Genomic DNA, 17,126 nt, shown 5'->3' with positions numbered 1-17,126 from the left:
TCCTTGGTAAGCTTTTTTTGTCAAATTGATTTTTGCTGTAATATATGCAAGCTTAAAAGCTTCAACTGAGAAAGAGCAGGAGACATAAGGAACTGCAGATGCTGGAAACTTAAGAGCAGAAAATAAATGTGATGGAGGAACTCAGAGGTTCAGACATCTCCTGATGATGATGATGATGATGATGCGAGTTCAGATTAAAGCACCAGTGATAACAGAGAAAGAAAGAGCAGCAGATGGCAAGGATTGCTTAAGCAGGCTGAGTGATGTGGGAAGATGGGATGACACTACTGAGGCTGGAAAGAGAGGAAACATGAAAACTGAGAAACATAAGAGGGTTCGAGGGCCGATAGTTGCCTGGAGAAAAGCCGGAGAGCATGGGGAATTAATACATCAATCACTTTATTCAATACATAATTTAAAGGGGTTAAATCACAAAGAATTAATAAATAAAATAACAATTAAAACTTTGATAGAGATATCACAACTACCATTTGGGAGTTTATATAGATCAATATTATCCCACTGATGAGGACCTTAAGAAAATCCTATGCGACTATGTGAAATACATCCGCTCATGTTGAATCGCACTCAAAGCCCTATAAATTAGTGACAATCCCACCAGTTGATGGCACATCTCGTGACTGATGGCAAACATCACCAAACGGAAACTGGTGACTTAAGCCATGAAGTTTCAGGCTTTAACTTTGCAAGGAAAACAAATCTTAAGAATTGAAAGCAGATGGGAGAAGGGATGATTGCCTGCTTCACAAACAGAGCACTAGTAAAAGGTGAAATGTGATTATAGCCATTTACTTCAGATCATTGCCTTCCGACTGAACTCCTGTTGAGAGGTCTAGTCGATGCATTACATGCATTCATTGTGCCTCAGCAGCAGTCACTAAATATTTTAACAAAACTTAAAATTGAACTATGAATACTTGTCCAGACAAATAAACTGCTGGAGGAACGGCACCTCATTTTCCACTTGGGTAGCTTACAACCTCATGGTGTGAATATTGAATTCAACAATTTTAGGTAATTACCCTACATACAATCCCCACCCCATTTCCTACCTCTCTTCCCTGTGCCCCACCTGGAGTTGTACCCATTTCTCCCCTTCACAATTCAAACCACTTCTATTTTTATCTCACACTTTTTGTTCTTTCATCTCTGGCCTGTCCAACCATCTACCTACAAAAACACCCTCACCTGTATCCACCTGTAACTTGATAGGATTTGCCCTGCCCCCACTCCTCTTCCACATGGACTTGCACCTATTCCTCATCTCCCGCACCCCTATCACCTACATTCCTTCTTCTAGCTTCACAATTTGCAACTCTTCCACCTGTTTGTCTCATACCTTCTATATTTTCATCTTTGGCCTGTCCAACCATCTGCCTATCAATAATCCTGTTCACCTGTATCCACTTATTTCTTGCCAGGTCGAGCCTGCCCCCACCCCCACCACAGCCGGTCTGAAGAAGGGTCCCGACCCAAAATGTCACGTATCCATGTTCTCCAGAGATGCTGCCTGACCTGTTGAGTTACTCCAGACTTCCTGTCTTTTAAAATAAGCACATGATCCTGAGCCACAATGTGCATCTACATTTTGAAGATCTTTAATTCAAAGTTGCTTAGCATCAGCTGCTTATATTACAATACATTAGGGAGTGGGACAAATTACCGTGCGAACTTGGGCTAGAAGGCATTCTTAGTTCGTGGATAGCAGTTTGGATTTAGTAAGTGATCAATGTTATCCCACTTAAGAAAATCCTATGCAACGATCTGAAATGCAGCAGCTCTCATTGAATCACACTCCAAGGTCTGTAAACAAATGACTGTGGATTATGATACCAAATTCTCCCACCAGTCTTACTGTCTCCGACTACATTCTATCTCATATATAACCATATAACCATATAACAATTACAGCACGGAAACAGGCCATCTCGACCCCTCTAGTCCGTGCCGAACACATAATCTCCCCTAGTCCCATATACCTGCGCTCAGACCATAACCCTCCATTCCTTTCCCATCCATATAACTATCCAATTAATTTTTAAATGATAAAAACGAACCTGCCTCCACCACCTTCACTGGAAGCTCATTCCATACAGCTACCACTCTCTGAGTAAAGAAGTTCCCTCTCATGTTACCCCTAAACTTCAGTCCCTTAATTCTCAAGTCATGTCCCCTTGTTTGAATCTTCCCTACTCTCAGTGGGAAAAGCTTTTCCACGTCAACTCTGTCTATCCATCTCATCATTTAAAAAACCTCTATCAAGTCCCCCCTTAACCTTCTGCGCTCCAAAGAATAAAGCCCTAACTTGTTCAACCTTTCTCTGTAACTTAGTTGCTGAAACCCAGGCAACATTCTAGTAAATCTCCTCTGTACTCTCTCTATTTTGTTGACATCCTTCCTATAATTAGGCGACCAAAATTGTACACCATACTCCAGAATTGGCCTCACCAATGCCTTGTACAATTTTAACATTACATCCCAACTTCTATACTCAATGCTCTGATTTATAAAGGCCAGCACACCAAAAGCTTTCTTTACCACCCTATCTACATGAGATTCCACTTTCATGGAACTGTGCACAGTTATTCCCAGATCCCTCTGTTCACCTACATTCTTCAATTCCCTACCATTTACCATGTACGTCCTATTTTGATTTGTCCTGCCAAGATGTAGCACCTCACACTTATCAGCATTAAACTCCATCTGCCATCTTTCAGCCCACTCTTCCAACTGGCATAAATCTCTCTGTAGACTTTGAAACTCTACTTCATTACCCGCAACCCCACCTATCTTAGTATCATCTGCATACTTACTAATCCAATTTACCACACCATCGTCCAGATCATTGATGTACATGACAAACAACAGTGGACCCAACACAGATCCCTGTGGCACCCCACTCGTCACTGGCCTCCAACCTGACAAACAACCATCCACCATTACTCTCTGGCATCTCCCATTCAGCCACTGTTGAATCCATCTTGCTACTCCACCATTAATACCCAACCATTGAACCTTCTTAACCAACCTTCCATGAGGAACCTTGTCAAAGGCCTTACTGAAGTCCATATACACAACATCCACTGCTTTACCCTCATCAATTTCCCGAGTAACATCTTCATCTCTGTCCCATCTTCTCACCTGACATCAGTCTGAAGGAGGGTCTCGACCCAAAACGTCACCCATTCCTTCTCGCCAGAGATGCTGCCTGACCTGCTGAGTTACTCCAGCATTTTGTGTCTACCATTGATTTAAACCAGCATCTGCAGTTCTTTCCCACGCATGATACCAAGTCTGGCAGGTATTGACGTTTCAGGCTGCAGTGGCATAAACTTAAACATCTAATACTATTTAAATATTATGAAGTACTTACTACGGAAGAATACAAATAAATATTTCAGATGAAATAGGTGATATGACGATAGTACTATGGTAAGGGAGAGATGGCCAAGTGTTCTAAAACGTGACCAAATTAATGAAGGACATCACTTTTGGGTGGAAAAGCAGGGTTCGAGAGAGAATAAATTTTTTGAATGAGTCTGAAGAGAAAAACTAAACCCAGAGAGCTGCATAGAAGTGTGGGTACGGAGTGTGACGGGAAAGGACAGCTAATTTTATTGTAATATTGCAGTGAATATTGTCACATCAGGGAAAATAGTTAAAAAAAGGATTAAGATCAAAGGTGCCCTAAATTCAGATGTCTTTCACAAGATGAATGATTTAATGAATTAAGAGAATTAAGCCAAAGATAAAGTGATTTGACTTACTAGCCATATGGGGTTACATGGTGATACGTTACAACTACTTGTACCAATATTCACAGGGCATCATAATTCTTAGTAAATATATTAGATTGAGAAATGAAGATACTATATCTGTTCCTATGCTGTTCTGTTCTACTGTATATGGAACAAACAATTTTTACAGTTGCTAAGGAAAGAGGTTAAGGTCAGAGTAATAGATTAAAAGCTTAGGTAGACACAAAATGCTGGAGTAACTCAGCGGGTCAGGCAGCATCTCTGGAGACAAGGAATGGGCGACGTCGCCCATTCCTTCTCTCCAGAGATGCTGCCTGATCCTCTGAGTTACTCCAGCATTTTGTGTCTACCTTCGATTTAAAACAGTATCTGCAGTTCTTTCCTACAGAGATTAAAAGCTTATTTTGTTGCTGAGAATAGCAGTAAGCCTGAAGACTGGAAGAGCATTATAAAACAGCTTCCTGGAATTTATTAATATCCTCCTTGCAGGTCATCGTGCTTCCAACATTTTTGTGCATGCTTGGAAACTATGTCTTAAGGCATATTAAGAAAACCAGTGGTCGTTGTACCATAGAAAAAACATAGAAAGTAGGTGCGAGAGTAGACCACCAGGTCCGTCAAGCCCGCACCGCCATTCGCTCATGGCTGAACACTAAACAGACACACTTACCCACAAACAGTAGACACAAGACACAGAACACAAGACACTACCCTCCCCTTTATACCGCTATCACCCCTCTCCACCCCAAGAACCGCGTGATCTCCTGGGGGAGGCAAAAAACCGGATAAAAACCCAGGAATACCAACTCAGAGGAACACCACATCCTCCAGTCCATCAAACATGAATTCCAACTGCAGATATATGAAACAATCAGAAGGAAAATGGTATCTTGACTTCCGTTACACAGAAATTGATATACAAGAGTAAATATGTCTAGCTTAAATTGGACAGAATTTTATTGAGATCACCCAGGGGCACTTTTAATACCCAAGAAAAGATCTAATTGTCTTGGAAATGGTGACATGTAGATCCATTTGATTAATTTCTGAGATAAGTGAAAAAGATGGCTCTATTCTCCCTGAAGTAAACTACTGATCTGCAAAAGATTCTGTGTGGGATAGAACGTAGAATAATATGGTGTGTAGGAAGGATTGTGAAATTTGTAAGATTGCAGCTTTATAACATAGAACATTTCAGCAAAGGAATAGCCCTTTTGGCTGACTTATATCCATGCTGAACATAAAACCCAGATAAACGAATCTTCTCTGCCTGCAATTGATTCATACCCCAACATTCCTACACGCTAGCCAAAAGCCTCTTATCATATCTGCCTCCAGTATCACCTCCGCCACAGCGTTCCAGGCACCCACCATCTCTGTGTGGAAAAAAAACTTTCCTCCCATATCTCCTTTAAACATTTCCCCTCTCAAGTTAAAGGTTCTGACTGTCCACCCTATCCATGCTTCTCATAATTTAATACACTCCTATCAAGTACATAAGTGAAATTATTTGTTGGAAATAATTACCTTTGGATTATATTCTGCATTTCTTGCTTGAAGTGCTATTCTCTTCAGGTCCAATCTGCAGTCCATATTAACAGTAGAAACAATGTTTCTATGGAGCATAAAAGCAAACAATATTTTTGCTGATTTACCATATTATCTGATATTGCAGGATTCTCTGAGTTACATTAATACATTATCCTCAGTTTCTGAAATGAAATATGAAACAAATGAAAACCAAATAGCAAAAAGGGGCCTTGCATTAAAGACTTCCAAGTAATTAGATGGAGAGAGAACCTTCTGTTTCCGTCCTTCTCAAAAATTAAGTCAGTAACATTGAAAGATTTCACTTATCCCAATATTAATTAGGACAAAGATAATGCATAATGTTCTGAGGACAGAATTCCTGAATTGCATTCAGGAATACATTTTAGCCACCATGTTAGCAAGTCCAACAAGAGTGGAGGAAATATGGATTAAATTTAAGAAAATGAAACTGAGCAGATGAAAGAAATATTAGTGACGCCAATTTTGTGGTAGCAATCATAATTCAGTTGCTTTTACATAAATAGGGAAGAGAAAGGAAAAATAGAAGTAATGTGTGTCACAACACAATCACAGGCAAGATGAGCAGAAATTATATCCTTTGTCTCATTACTTTTTTTTTTACATCTAAAAGTTTGTGCAAGAATAGTTATATTCAGTAGCATAAGGTTGGTGCTTTTTAATTCTATAAATTATTTTCTTGCAATTGCATGCTATTTTGGCCCAAAAAAGTACTTCCTACACCTGACCCAATAAATTATCATTCCAACACTATTTATGTTCTGCTGGGTGTATCATTTACAGCTCACACAACCAGCAAATTGCAGAGTAAATGTTGAGCTGATGCACAAGAGCAAAATAATGTGGCACAGGGTTAAGTTCCATTCTCGCAAAATTTGGGCCAATATGTTATGATGATCTGAGGTATTGGTATATTATTGAAGGATGTGTTATTTCATCCTGTGTCCTATATGTCAGAATGTTGATTGCAGTAATTCAACAAATATAATTGTATTTTAATTGTAGCATGGTAACGGACCAGTATAGAGATGAAGTTAAACTGGAAAATTATATGTAAAGATTCACTCACAATTGAAGGTGGAGAGAGAGGGATGGTTCCGTGATGGATTGAGAAAATAGTTATTGGAGTTTCAAGCATGTAGTCACAAATGGCAGCACAACATTTTGTAGTGTTTGGGAATATTAATAAAGAGAACATTGTCAGAACAAGTGGAAGAGAGAAAGACAAACTCTCAGACAATAGAGGTGGTAAATAGTGAGAATCAATGCCTATTATGTTCTGTTGTGCTGAAGCAAAGCAAGAATGTAATTGTCCTATCAGGGACACATGACAATAAACTCACTTGAACTTGAAGTAAAAATATGAAAGGATAATCAGCTACAAGACAATAGCAGGAAGCAGTAGCAGGGGGGGGGGTCAGGAGACTGATCTAATCGTAGAGACCACCACGTTAATAACAGCTTCTTTCCAACAACCATTAGGCTCTTGAACTACAACGCACTAAACTCAGCTATGGGCTAGGTTAAACTTGGGTTTAACTTAGAACTTGCTGTTTTATTTCACACTAATTATTATTTTATAGAATTTCTGTTTATTAGATATTATCTATGTATATTGTGTTTACAGTCCTGTTATGCTGCTGCAAGTAAGAATGTAATTGCATTGTTCTGTTGTCGATATACATGACAATTAAACACTCTTAATTCTGTCTTTGAAAGGCCGATTTCAAGATACCTTGTAGTCGGGTTAGAATGCTGGCGAATGGGAATGCAGATGGAAATCTTGTGGAATGAATAAGGAGTTCTACAAAAGCTTTAAACAAGGATCAAATGGGTGGATAAATGGCTTGGGTGCGTGGTATGGTCATAGAAAACAAATTGTGGCAGGAGAGGCTGAGGGAGTATACTGGTGCTGGGCTGGTAACGTCAAGTACAGAAAACTTCCCCCATCCTGTCGGTCAGATTATTTAAAAAAAATCTGTAAGGATTTGAAATCCTATTTTGTTGAAATGTCGCATGTTGAATATTGGCAAATCAAGTTTTTGTTTGCTGATCACAGTACATCTTCAAGTGCTTTAAAACGTCTGAAGAAGGGTCTCGACCCAAAACGTCATCCATTCCTTTTCTCCAGAGATGCTGCCTGTCCCACTGAGTTACTCCAGCAATTTGTGTTTATCTTCAGTTTAAACCAGCATCTGCAGTTCCTTCCTACTCAAGGAATAAATTGTTCTGTTTAAATTAGGAACCAGATTTTAAGTCTGGATTCCTGGATCCTATGATAAAATCAGGACACAGTTTTCTGTGAGACATTACTGTATTTCCATGATACAGTGAAGAAGCTGTATGGGGAATTCTACATTCACATGCTCGTTTCAGAAGTAATCTGGACTTTCAAAAATTAATTTGATAATTGTAACTGACATTTTTTTAAACTGCTTAAGGTACACCAGTTCCTAATGATGCTGACGAGCAAGGTTTAAAAATGAAACAAGTCCTTCCATCAGATCATTTTGTTTGGAGATATATGTGAGGATGAGCCATATACTGAATGTTCTACCTTCGACAAAGCAAAGTAGTTTATGCCATGGTCAAAAAAATGAAAAGCAAATTCAAGCATAACTAAAAGATGCTAGAAATTCTTGCACAACAGAAATAACATTCAGAATTTCATGACAAATACTCTTAACAATAAATACTTTGTTTAAAATGTTTCCTACATGATAAATAGAGGTATACTTTTTGAAGAGATAGTCTTGCCAGTGAAAATACTTACTGTAACTGTGGACATATTCCAGAACTTTCTACTGGGGTCATTGGTGTTACAGGTGTCATGGGAGTCATTGGGCACATTGATGATGATTCATAATCAACTGGAGTAGCAATTCCTTCATTTGTTGATTGGTTTGGCAATTGGCTAATGTCATGTCCAAGTCCAGCATCAATACCATCACTATTCTCAACGTCTGACAGCAGTTGGCTCTGCGTTACCATTTGCTGCTGATTGTTAGAGTCTTTTCCATCATCATCATCATTCTGTTGATCTGGGTCATCACTGAGGAAACTAAGATCTGCTGAAGTAAGCTCTGTAGATAGTTCCGGAGGCTGCAGAAGCTGGTAAGTGTGACAAGACTCTTGAATTGTTAGGTCTGAATCATATGGAATCAAAGATTCAAAGACATGGGAATCAGTTGTTGAGAGATCATCCTAAACAGAAGATTTAAAAAAATACAAAACATTTTGTTAAAAATCATATAGTACAGCATCACCTTTATAAGACCAGGTTTAGTTTAAGGTTCTTTATTGTCAAGTGTACCAAGGTACAGTGACAAGTTTTGTTTTGCATGCTATCCATTCAAATCAGACAATACTATACATAAATACAATCAGGCCAATCTCAAGTACAATAGGTAGAGTGGAGGGATGGGCACAGTGCAGAATATAGTTCTCAGCATTGTCATGCAACAGTTCCAGAGACAAAGTCCACTGTCCGCAATGAGGTAGAGGAGAATCGGACAGCACCTGGCTCATGAAAGGACCATTCACAAGTCTGAGGGGAAGAAACTGTTCCCAAGTCTGGTTGTGCGCACTTTCATGCTTCTGTATCTTCTACCAGACGGGAGCGAGGAGCAGGAGGAATTACTAAATGCATAAACAATTATAATTGGTCACTGCTTATGTCATTATTTCTGAGGTACTTATTCGTCCAATTCGACGAAGTGCTAAAGATTGAACTCCCCCGACCACTAAAGTCGTTAAAGAATCAGTAGGTGCACAAGGTTGATCAGGCATTTCATGCTGTCTGAACCCGAACCAATGATCAGAGAGCAGAAAACACACAATCATTCCAGCTCTTCACTGTCTAATTATTTCTGCATGTGGCTTGTGGTGGAGCTGTTTGACAAGGGGTAGGGTCTATATTTTGTACCCTCGCCTGTCAAATAGCCTTCCAAGATATACTGAGGTAATGTACAAAGAAAGAAACACTGGTTTCCTTTAACAGAATATAAGTCTTAACATTTTGGAGTCAGAACGAAAATGGAACTGTGATTTTCTTGGTCTAATTACTGTTCTAACAATGGCAAACAGAATCACAATTTCACACAAACAATATGAAAGACTGTTTTTAGTTTAGTTCAGTTTAGAGATATAGCATGGAAACAGGCCCTTCAGTCTACTGAGTCCAGGCTGACCATCGATCACCCTTTCACACTAACTCTGCCATCCCACTTTCTCATCCAATCCATACATATTTTTACAGAGACTATTTTACAGAGGTCAATTTACCTACAAAACCCGCACATTTTAGTGATGGGGGAGGAGACTGGAGCACCCGGAGGAAACCCATGTGATTGCAGAGAGAACATGCAAATCCCACACAGACAGCACCTGAGGTCAGGATCGAACCCAGGTTTCTGGTGCTATGATGCAGTAGCTCGACCAGAGGCACCACTGTGGCACCCTTGATGGTGAGGTCAGGGAAAAAATATTTATTGGTGTTTGTTAAGGAAAGAATATTGCCTAAGACATTAAGAAAATTTGAGTGTGCTCTTTGAGTTTTTGAGTCTTTGAGTATGCACTGGAACATTATCATCATCTGAAAGGGGAAATTAAAACATTGATTGAATATCTTGACTGAAGGATTACAATCCAGAACCCAATGATCTCCAGTTTTACACTGAAATATTAATCTGGATTTTATTTAAAACCTAAAGTGGTTGCTAAACTTACAACCTTTTCAATCAACTTCTGGCTTACCAAATATATAACTTCTAACTCTTCTGCAGAAGATAAGTACACAAAATTCAATCCATTAGCTTATCTTCCAATTTAAGTGAGCAGTGTTTCCCCACCTGCCACTCCAATGTGCACGCACCAGAGGATAGAGAAATACATCATGAGTGACACCAACTATTTACAAACACTTGGCAAAGGAGTTCAAGGTAATACTGTGTATTCTTGAAATAGACATCAACGTGTTTGCTGAAGGCCATACATTTGCTATGCTGGGATGGAACCTATCACATCAACCTGCTCACTAAGATCTGTCGCTGTGGAGGCTTGTCAACTTGACGTATTCGAAGTTTCAAGGAACTGGTTTACAAACAAAATCACACACAAAGTGTGGAATTTGAGGGTCATAGATAAGTCACATTCAAGTCAAGTCACATTTATTTATATAGCACATTTAAAAAAAACAACTCTAGTTGGCCAAAGTGCTTTACATTTGTTATACGAATAGTATAAACAAACAAACTACATACATATATACATATAGCCCTCGCTCAGTGGACGTCAGGAAAGGCTTGGGAGTATAGATAAGATTTTAGTCTCGACTTAAAGGAGTCGATGGAGGGGGCAGTTCTGATGGGAAGGGGGATGCTGTTCCACAATCTGTGAGCTGCAACCGCAAAGGCGCGGTTGCCCCTAAGCTTATGCCCCGACCGCGGGATATTCAGCAGCCCCAAGTCGGCCGATCTGAGGGACCTGGAGGTGGAGAAGACTTTTAATGTAGGAGGGGGAAAGCCCATTGAGGGCTTTGTAGACATAGAGGAGGATCTTGAAATGTATACGGAACCGCACAGGGAGCCAGCGGAGAGAGGCCAGGATCGGGGTGATGTGGTCCCTTTTTCGGGTGCCCGTCAGGAGTCTCGCTGCGGCGTTTTAAGCAACATTTCAGGTCAGAGCCCATGTTCAGAAGGTCCCAACCCAAAATACCATCGATCCATGTCATTGTGAGATGATGACTGACCCACTAAGGTACAGGTAAGAATTTCACTGTTCTATCTGGAACATATGACAACAAAACACTCTTGATTACTCCAGCATTTTATGTGTTTTTTTTTTTTTTTAAATTGGAAGACTATTGACTGAAGGTACACAAAAAAGCTGGAGAAACTCAGCGGGTGCAGCAGCATTTATGGAGCGAGGGAAATAGGCAACGTTTCGGGCCGAAACCCTTCTTCAGACTGATAGGGGGTGGCGGGGAGAAGGTAGGAAAAAGGAGGAGGAGCCCGAGGGCTGGGGGATGGGAGGAGGCAGCCCGAGGGCTAAGGAACGGGAGGAGACAGCAAGGGCTAACAAAATTGGGAGAATTCAATGTTCAAACCCGCAGGCTGCAGACTCCCCAAGCGGAATATAAGGTGCTGTTCCTCCAATTTCCGGTGTTGCTCGCTCTGGCCATGGAGGAGACCCAGGACAGAGAGTTTGGAGTGGGAGGGGGAGTTGAAGTGCTTAGCCACCGGGAGGTCAGGTAGGTTCTTGCGGACCGAGCGGAGGTGGTCGGCGTAACATCTACTGCATCCGCTGCTCTAGATGTCAGCTGATCTACATCGGTGAGACCAAGCGGAGGTTCGCCGAACACCTCCGCTCGATCCGCAAGAACCTACCTGACGTCCCGGTGGCTCAGCACTTCAACTCCCCCTCCCACTCCGAATCCGACCTCTCTGTCCTGGGTCTCCTCCATGGCCAGAGCGAGCAACACCGGAAATTGGAGGAACAGCAACTTATATTCCGCTTGGGGAGTCTGCAGCCTGCAGGCTTGAACATTGAATTCTCCTAATTTTGTTAGCCCTTGCTGTCTCTTCCCCTTCCTTAGCCCTCGGGCTGTCTCCTCCCATCCCCCAGCCTCGGGCTCCTCCTCGTCCTTTTTTCTTCCTTCTCCCCGCCACCCCCTATCAGTCTGAAGAAGGGTTTCGGCCCGAAACGTTGCCTATTTCCCTCGCTCCATAGATGCTGCTGCACCCGCTGAGTTTCTCCAGCTTTTTTGTGTACCTTCGATTTTCCAGCATCTGCAGTTCCTTCTTGTAGACTATTGACTGAGTTTGAAGTCCAAGAATCCATCTTTGAATTTGTTCTGTCATGAAACAAGCATATGTAGGAACCGAAGACACAACATTAGCACTGACTCCTTAACTAGATGAAAAATTAAACCACCTTCATCTGATGGATAGTGGAAATCATGATGTATTTTCTAAGAGACATGTAAAGAAGAATTTAGAGACCAGGGAGCAGCTTTGACATGCAGGGCCCTCTTTATCTTTAAGGGCCTGAAAGAAGGAAAGGATCAAGTGGCAAAAGGATCCGGATATATACTCAGTAACCCGCTGAAATAACAAGTGGAGAATGAGGTGCTGCAATATTTCTTGGAGTTAAGTTGATGTCATATGTTCGATTCATTGACTGTGTATGCACTTTGGATCATCAAGCATGTGCCATTTGTGGCACCGATAACCCCATAGTCTATTTGGGCTCAGGTGGAGGTTGTTCACAGTCTTTGAAGGAGGACAACTTGATGGTCAGTGATGAGGTATTGATTTCCTATATTAGATGTACACTTGTTTCCGCTCCTTCAGTTGTGGAATAATAGAATATTGTTCATAATTAGGTTGGTCAAGTCTGAGCCTCAGGAAGCAAGTGCAATGAGAGCATACTTCAGGTCTAGATGTTGACAGACATATTGGAAGATAGATGTTTTATTCCAACAATTATGCAGCTTCTGAATGTCAGATTTTCAGATACAGGTGAGGACCATGTAAAATCAACTAGAACAAATTACACAGCAAAGCTTAAAACATTGGTTTCATTTCCAATACAGATTAGTTTATTTTGGCATCATGCTCAGCACAGACGGGATACTTGCTGAACTTGTGGGGGGAGGAAAGGGTTTGATGCCCAGGACGAAGTGGAAGTGAATCGGGGTGGGGAGCAATTGTTCTGAAATTCTGGCGTAGCGAGTTCTTGAGGTGAGTTTTTACTTCCAATGGGCAGTTACTTGCAAGAGATCCTTTGGTACCTTGGAATCCTTGCATCAGGGAGCGATGCTTGGAGTTAGTTGTACACTAGGATTTTTGTGGTCAGTTCATCCCTTCTCCTACCTGAAGACTGGGCTTTGTCAACGAGGGAGGGACAGGAGGGGAAGGATTTGATTGCAATAGCTACCCTTTCCCACATTGACATTTCAAGAGCAGTTCGATGAGATCATGAACTCTTTCTCTGGGACATTTTGGAAAGTGTGGAGCGGAAGTGGGTCAGATCGCAATCTCTCCACCAAAACTCTGGAAAAGTTTGCTTTTCCCATTATTTGTTGGTCAATCAATGCCATTTTATTGGACCTATATTGCATTTGGTACCTTGCCAACCCTGGGACACCCTCAACACACCTCCCACCCCAAGCTAATCTGATCCAGGGAAATGTGGCGACTGCTAAATGCACTGCAAGATTCCACAAATATAAATTAGACTGGTGCTTTTGACGTCGTGTTCGGCACAGACATTGTCTTGTGCTGAAATATTCTATGTTTTAATTATAGATAGCTCTGCTATAGAGCGACAGTTGCGTTTCTCGGAAACATTGAGGTTAAACACAACAATTATGTCATGTAGGAAACGGTAAAGGACGAGAGAGTTTCAGACTCGCATTTTACTGCAGGATTTAGAATTAATTCTTTTTTAATAACTACATATTTATTTGTGTTACTACAAGCCCTACTCCAACGACAATGAGTTAATTAAGTGCAAGATTCCATCGTAAGTACAATATTAAGAGTCCGACCCGGAATTATTGTGGTCACTAAAATATAATTTTATAATAGTAGAAGGAATTAAACATTTGGGGGAATTTGATAATAATGCTTGAACCAATAACACGCTAGGTAATCGTGGAATTGATAGAATTCCCTGAATATATACTTTTAAATATAGATTAAGGAAACATTTGCACCTGCCAATCTGTACAAACTAAACAAGATGTACCTACAAAATACGTCGAAGTAGAGAATATCGTAGATGTTTTGGCCGGTTTACTTTTTCTACTGCTCCTATAGAAACTTGAACGATAACAACATAATACTTTGTATCGGTTAGTAAAAGGCAAAGATACTTATATCTTTGGTAAGAGGCAACAGAGAAAAAAAATCCAACTTTTCTTAAAATAAAGAGCGAAGTCAACGAAATGAGAGATAAACATATTCAAGATTCATGATACCGGCAACACCCAGTAACACATTTAAACAATTCTACATGGTCTCAAGCAGTAGAAAACTGACAAAGACAACAGGAACCCCGTTAATTTCATCAGAACATTCTCGCTCTCGGATATCTTTCTTGTAGTTAGTTTCATTATAGGAGAGAAATGTACTTACATTTTCAATATTTTGATCAAAATAACGTTCTAATGATGATTCCATAACGATTTTGTTAACCGAGTTAGCAAAGAAATTATTACCCAAAGCTGGTCCCGACCTCTTCAATTCCCCCACGTGGACCCTGTTGATGTGAAATATAAAAATCCACGCCTTTAAAAAACGTGTTTTTTTAATTGCAATGTATAAAGGTTAGCATGCAAGTTAAAGACTTTTCTTTGCAGCAAATATCGTTTCCACAGTAAACGTTCTCCGGACAAATTTCACAAAAAACGGAATTTTCTGTGAATAAAAGTTACACCAAAATGTGTACGCTGTTCTTTTACCTTTCCGAATCTCGCAATAACATTTATTTCCTGGTTTACTTTCGAAGTCTCATTTATTAGTCAAAAACTATTTTTCCAGATACCCTGGATGTTTGTGAGTTTAATTATTGTATTCCCTAAAAAGAGGAGGAAATTATCCCGTTTTAGTACCGAGCAAAACGGGCAGGCCAATGGTTGCAAAGTTGATGCAGGTTAAAGCTATCCGCTTGGCCTTTAAAAACTGTCAATTAAAAGATAACTTGAAAATACTGGATATTATTGATAATATATATGATAACGTTTGGATTAGATTGGATGGAACTCATTGGTCGGCATGGACAAGTTGGGCAGAGTTGTGTGAGTATCGGTAGAACATTTCGGATAGAGAACCGTGCATCGTTTCAGTCACTCATGCGCATTCCTATTGAGCAAAACGCGGATAATGGTTAAAATATCCCTTTCCCGAAGATGTTTTGCATTTTGTACTTAATAACGTCAGAACCACCGGAAACTGCCGTGGTAAAAAAAAAAAGCACTAACAACCTCAGCAAATGGAATGGAATCGAATAGGTGGCAACGTCGCCTTTCCATGTTCTCTGGAGAGGCTGAGTTACTCCGGCACTGTCTTTGTTTTTCGAAACTAGCATTTGAGGTTCCTTTTAACAATGTACCAACGTGAACTTAATCAAAAAAGAAGAAAGTTGTGTGTAGGTGGACCATATCTGTAAAATATTCCAAAGGGAATTTGTAATTATTCTGTGAATTTAAATTAATTCCTATTAAAAGTGCTGGTGAGAAATGTACATATCTTTCAAGCCCAGAACAAAATCTGACTCTATTTCAACTCATTGGGTCTCTGTCATCCCACAGTTTCCCTGCTTAATCTTACCTGACTCTTTAATACAACAAAGTATAACTGTAGAGAAAATATTGGTATATTTATATATGGTGGAATTCTAAATAGATTAGCTAACCAGTGGAATTTATTCAACAATAGATGTCCTAAACAGTGGTTTCTGTTCCTGGGAAAGATAAGTGAATCATTGGTTGGCCTCTTAATCACCAAATTGGCAGGTGCTTGAGGTAACTCCCTGTTGGGGAGATGTTGACTTTAAAAAAAACACAAAAGCCTGTTTAAATTGTGACTCACTGAATTTGCAACCAACTGGGTGTGAGTTACTTTAATTTATAACATTTGAGTTAAACAATAAATTCAATGTAATAGGTTTGACAAGGTATTTATAATTGAGTATTTATTATATCATTGCTTGGTATGTGTATGTGAATAGACTTGGTTAGGATAACAGCAATATTTCCCTCCCAAATTGGGTCCTTATCTCTCTTTGCCTTTCCTATCCAAGTGCCTACCCCAAATGCCTTGTAAACATTGTAAGTTAAACGTTGTAAATGTTTTGTCAAGTACATGTTGACATCCTCCTAAATGATCCACTTAGATTTAACTCTATGGCCCTAGTTCAGGACTTGTCTACCAAAGTGATAGAATACAATTATCTTTCAATAGCACACAATTTCAAGACTAATCCTTTTCTACTGGGTGCAATAATTGTCTCAGTGGCCAGTAGCATTCATAAACAGCGCTCTTGAAAGCATTTCCATGGGAGTACAATGTGATGTCCTTTCATTCCATAATAATACTTGGAATTATTGAATTATTTAAGTTAATTTAATAATCAACTGCAGCTAGGCTGGAGGGATATCAAGGAAACGTGGATTTTATTTAATAAAAAGCTTTTGATAGATCTAAATTTTCTCTGTTGTATTTTGTTCCCAGACCTTCAGCTGTGTAAACTTTTCAATGCTCAATTATTTCAAGACGTATATTTCAAGTAAATTTGTTTAAACTGAATTTTCCCAAACCTGGTTATTGGAGAAGAAATGTTAATGAATTGCAAAATTCTAGCTTTAATTGATGACAGGCACCAAACTTATTGCACCTTTTTGATCAGGTCTGGCTCAATAGGAATAAAATACTGTACATTATATTGTCGTAAATTATATGATTAGTTTAATTGTCTCCTTCTTGTATTGTGGTCAGCGATTTAGTAGTTTAAATATTTGTTCACACTCAATTTCAACTGACCATGATACATGCATCAAAGTTTAATGAATCAGTTTTGTTTTCCATGGACTTTAGAGATAAAATAAAAGTTTTCTATGGCTCATAAGGTGTGTCTTGAACTGCGGGAGACAGTCTAAATATGTCTTTATATGAATAATTTAGCAAAACTGAAAATGATGGAGTAACAGTGGGTCAGAGAACATTTCTGGAGGACGTGTTCTATTTCGTGTTGTGACCCAGTTTGATCATAGTA

At 39.8% G+C, this 17,126-nt stretch overlaps 1 protein-coding gene across 1 annotated transcript in view; it reads right to left on the bottom strand.

Annotated features, from left to right (window-relative positions):
• The window catches only part of tbpl2 (TATA-box binding protein like 2), a 31,271-nt gene extending 16,738 nt beyond the window's left edge, over positions 1-14,533 (bottom strand). The window contains exons 1-3 of the mRNA XM_033026448.1: positions 14,393-14,533; positions 8,122-8,552; positions 5,307-5,394 (exon numbers count right to left, since the gene is read on the bottom strand). Of these exons, the coding sequence (XP_032882339.1) occupies positions 5,307-5,394; positions 8,122-8,552; positions 14,393-14,533 (660 nt within the window). The remainder of the gene's footprint in view (positions 1-5,306; positions 5,395-8,121; positions 8,553-14,392) is intronic.
• Between the last annotated feature and the right edge of the window lie 2,593 nt (positions 14,534-17,126).

Source organism: Amblyraja radiata, chromosome 9, assembly GCF_010909765.2.
Source record: "Amblyraja radiata isolate CabotCenter1 chromosome 9, sAmbRad1.1.pri, whole genome shotgun sequence".
Lineage (NCBI taxonomy): Eukaryota > Metazoa > Chordata > Chondrichthyes > Rajiformes > Rajidae > Amblyraja > Amblyraja radiata.
Note: the sequence above shows the minus strand (reverse complement) of the source record. Positions and strands in the feature narration are given on the sequence as shown.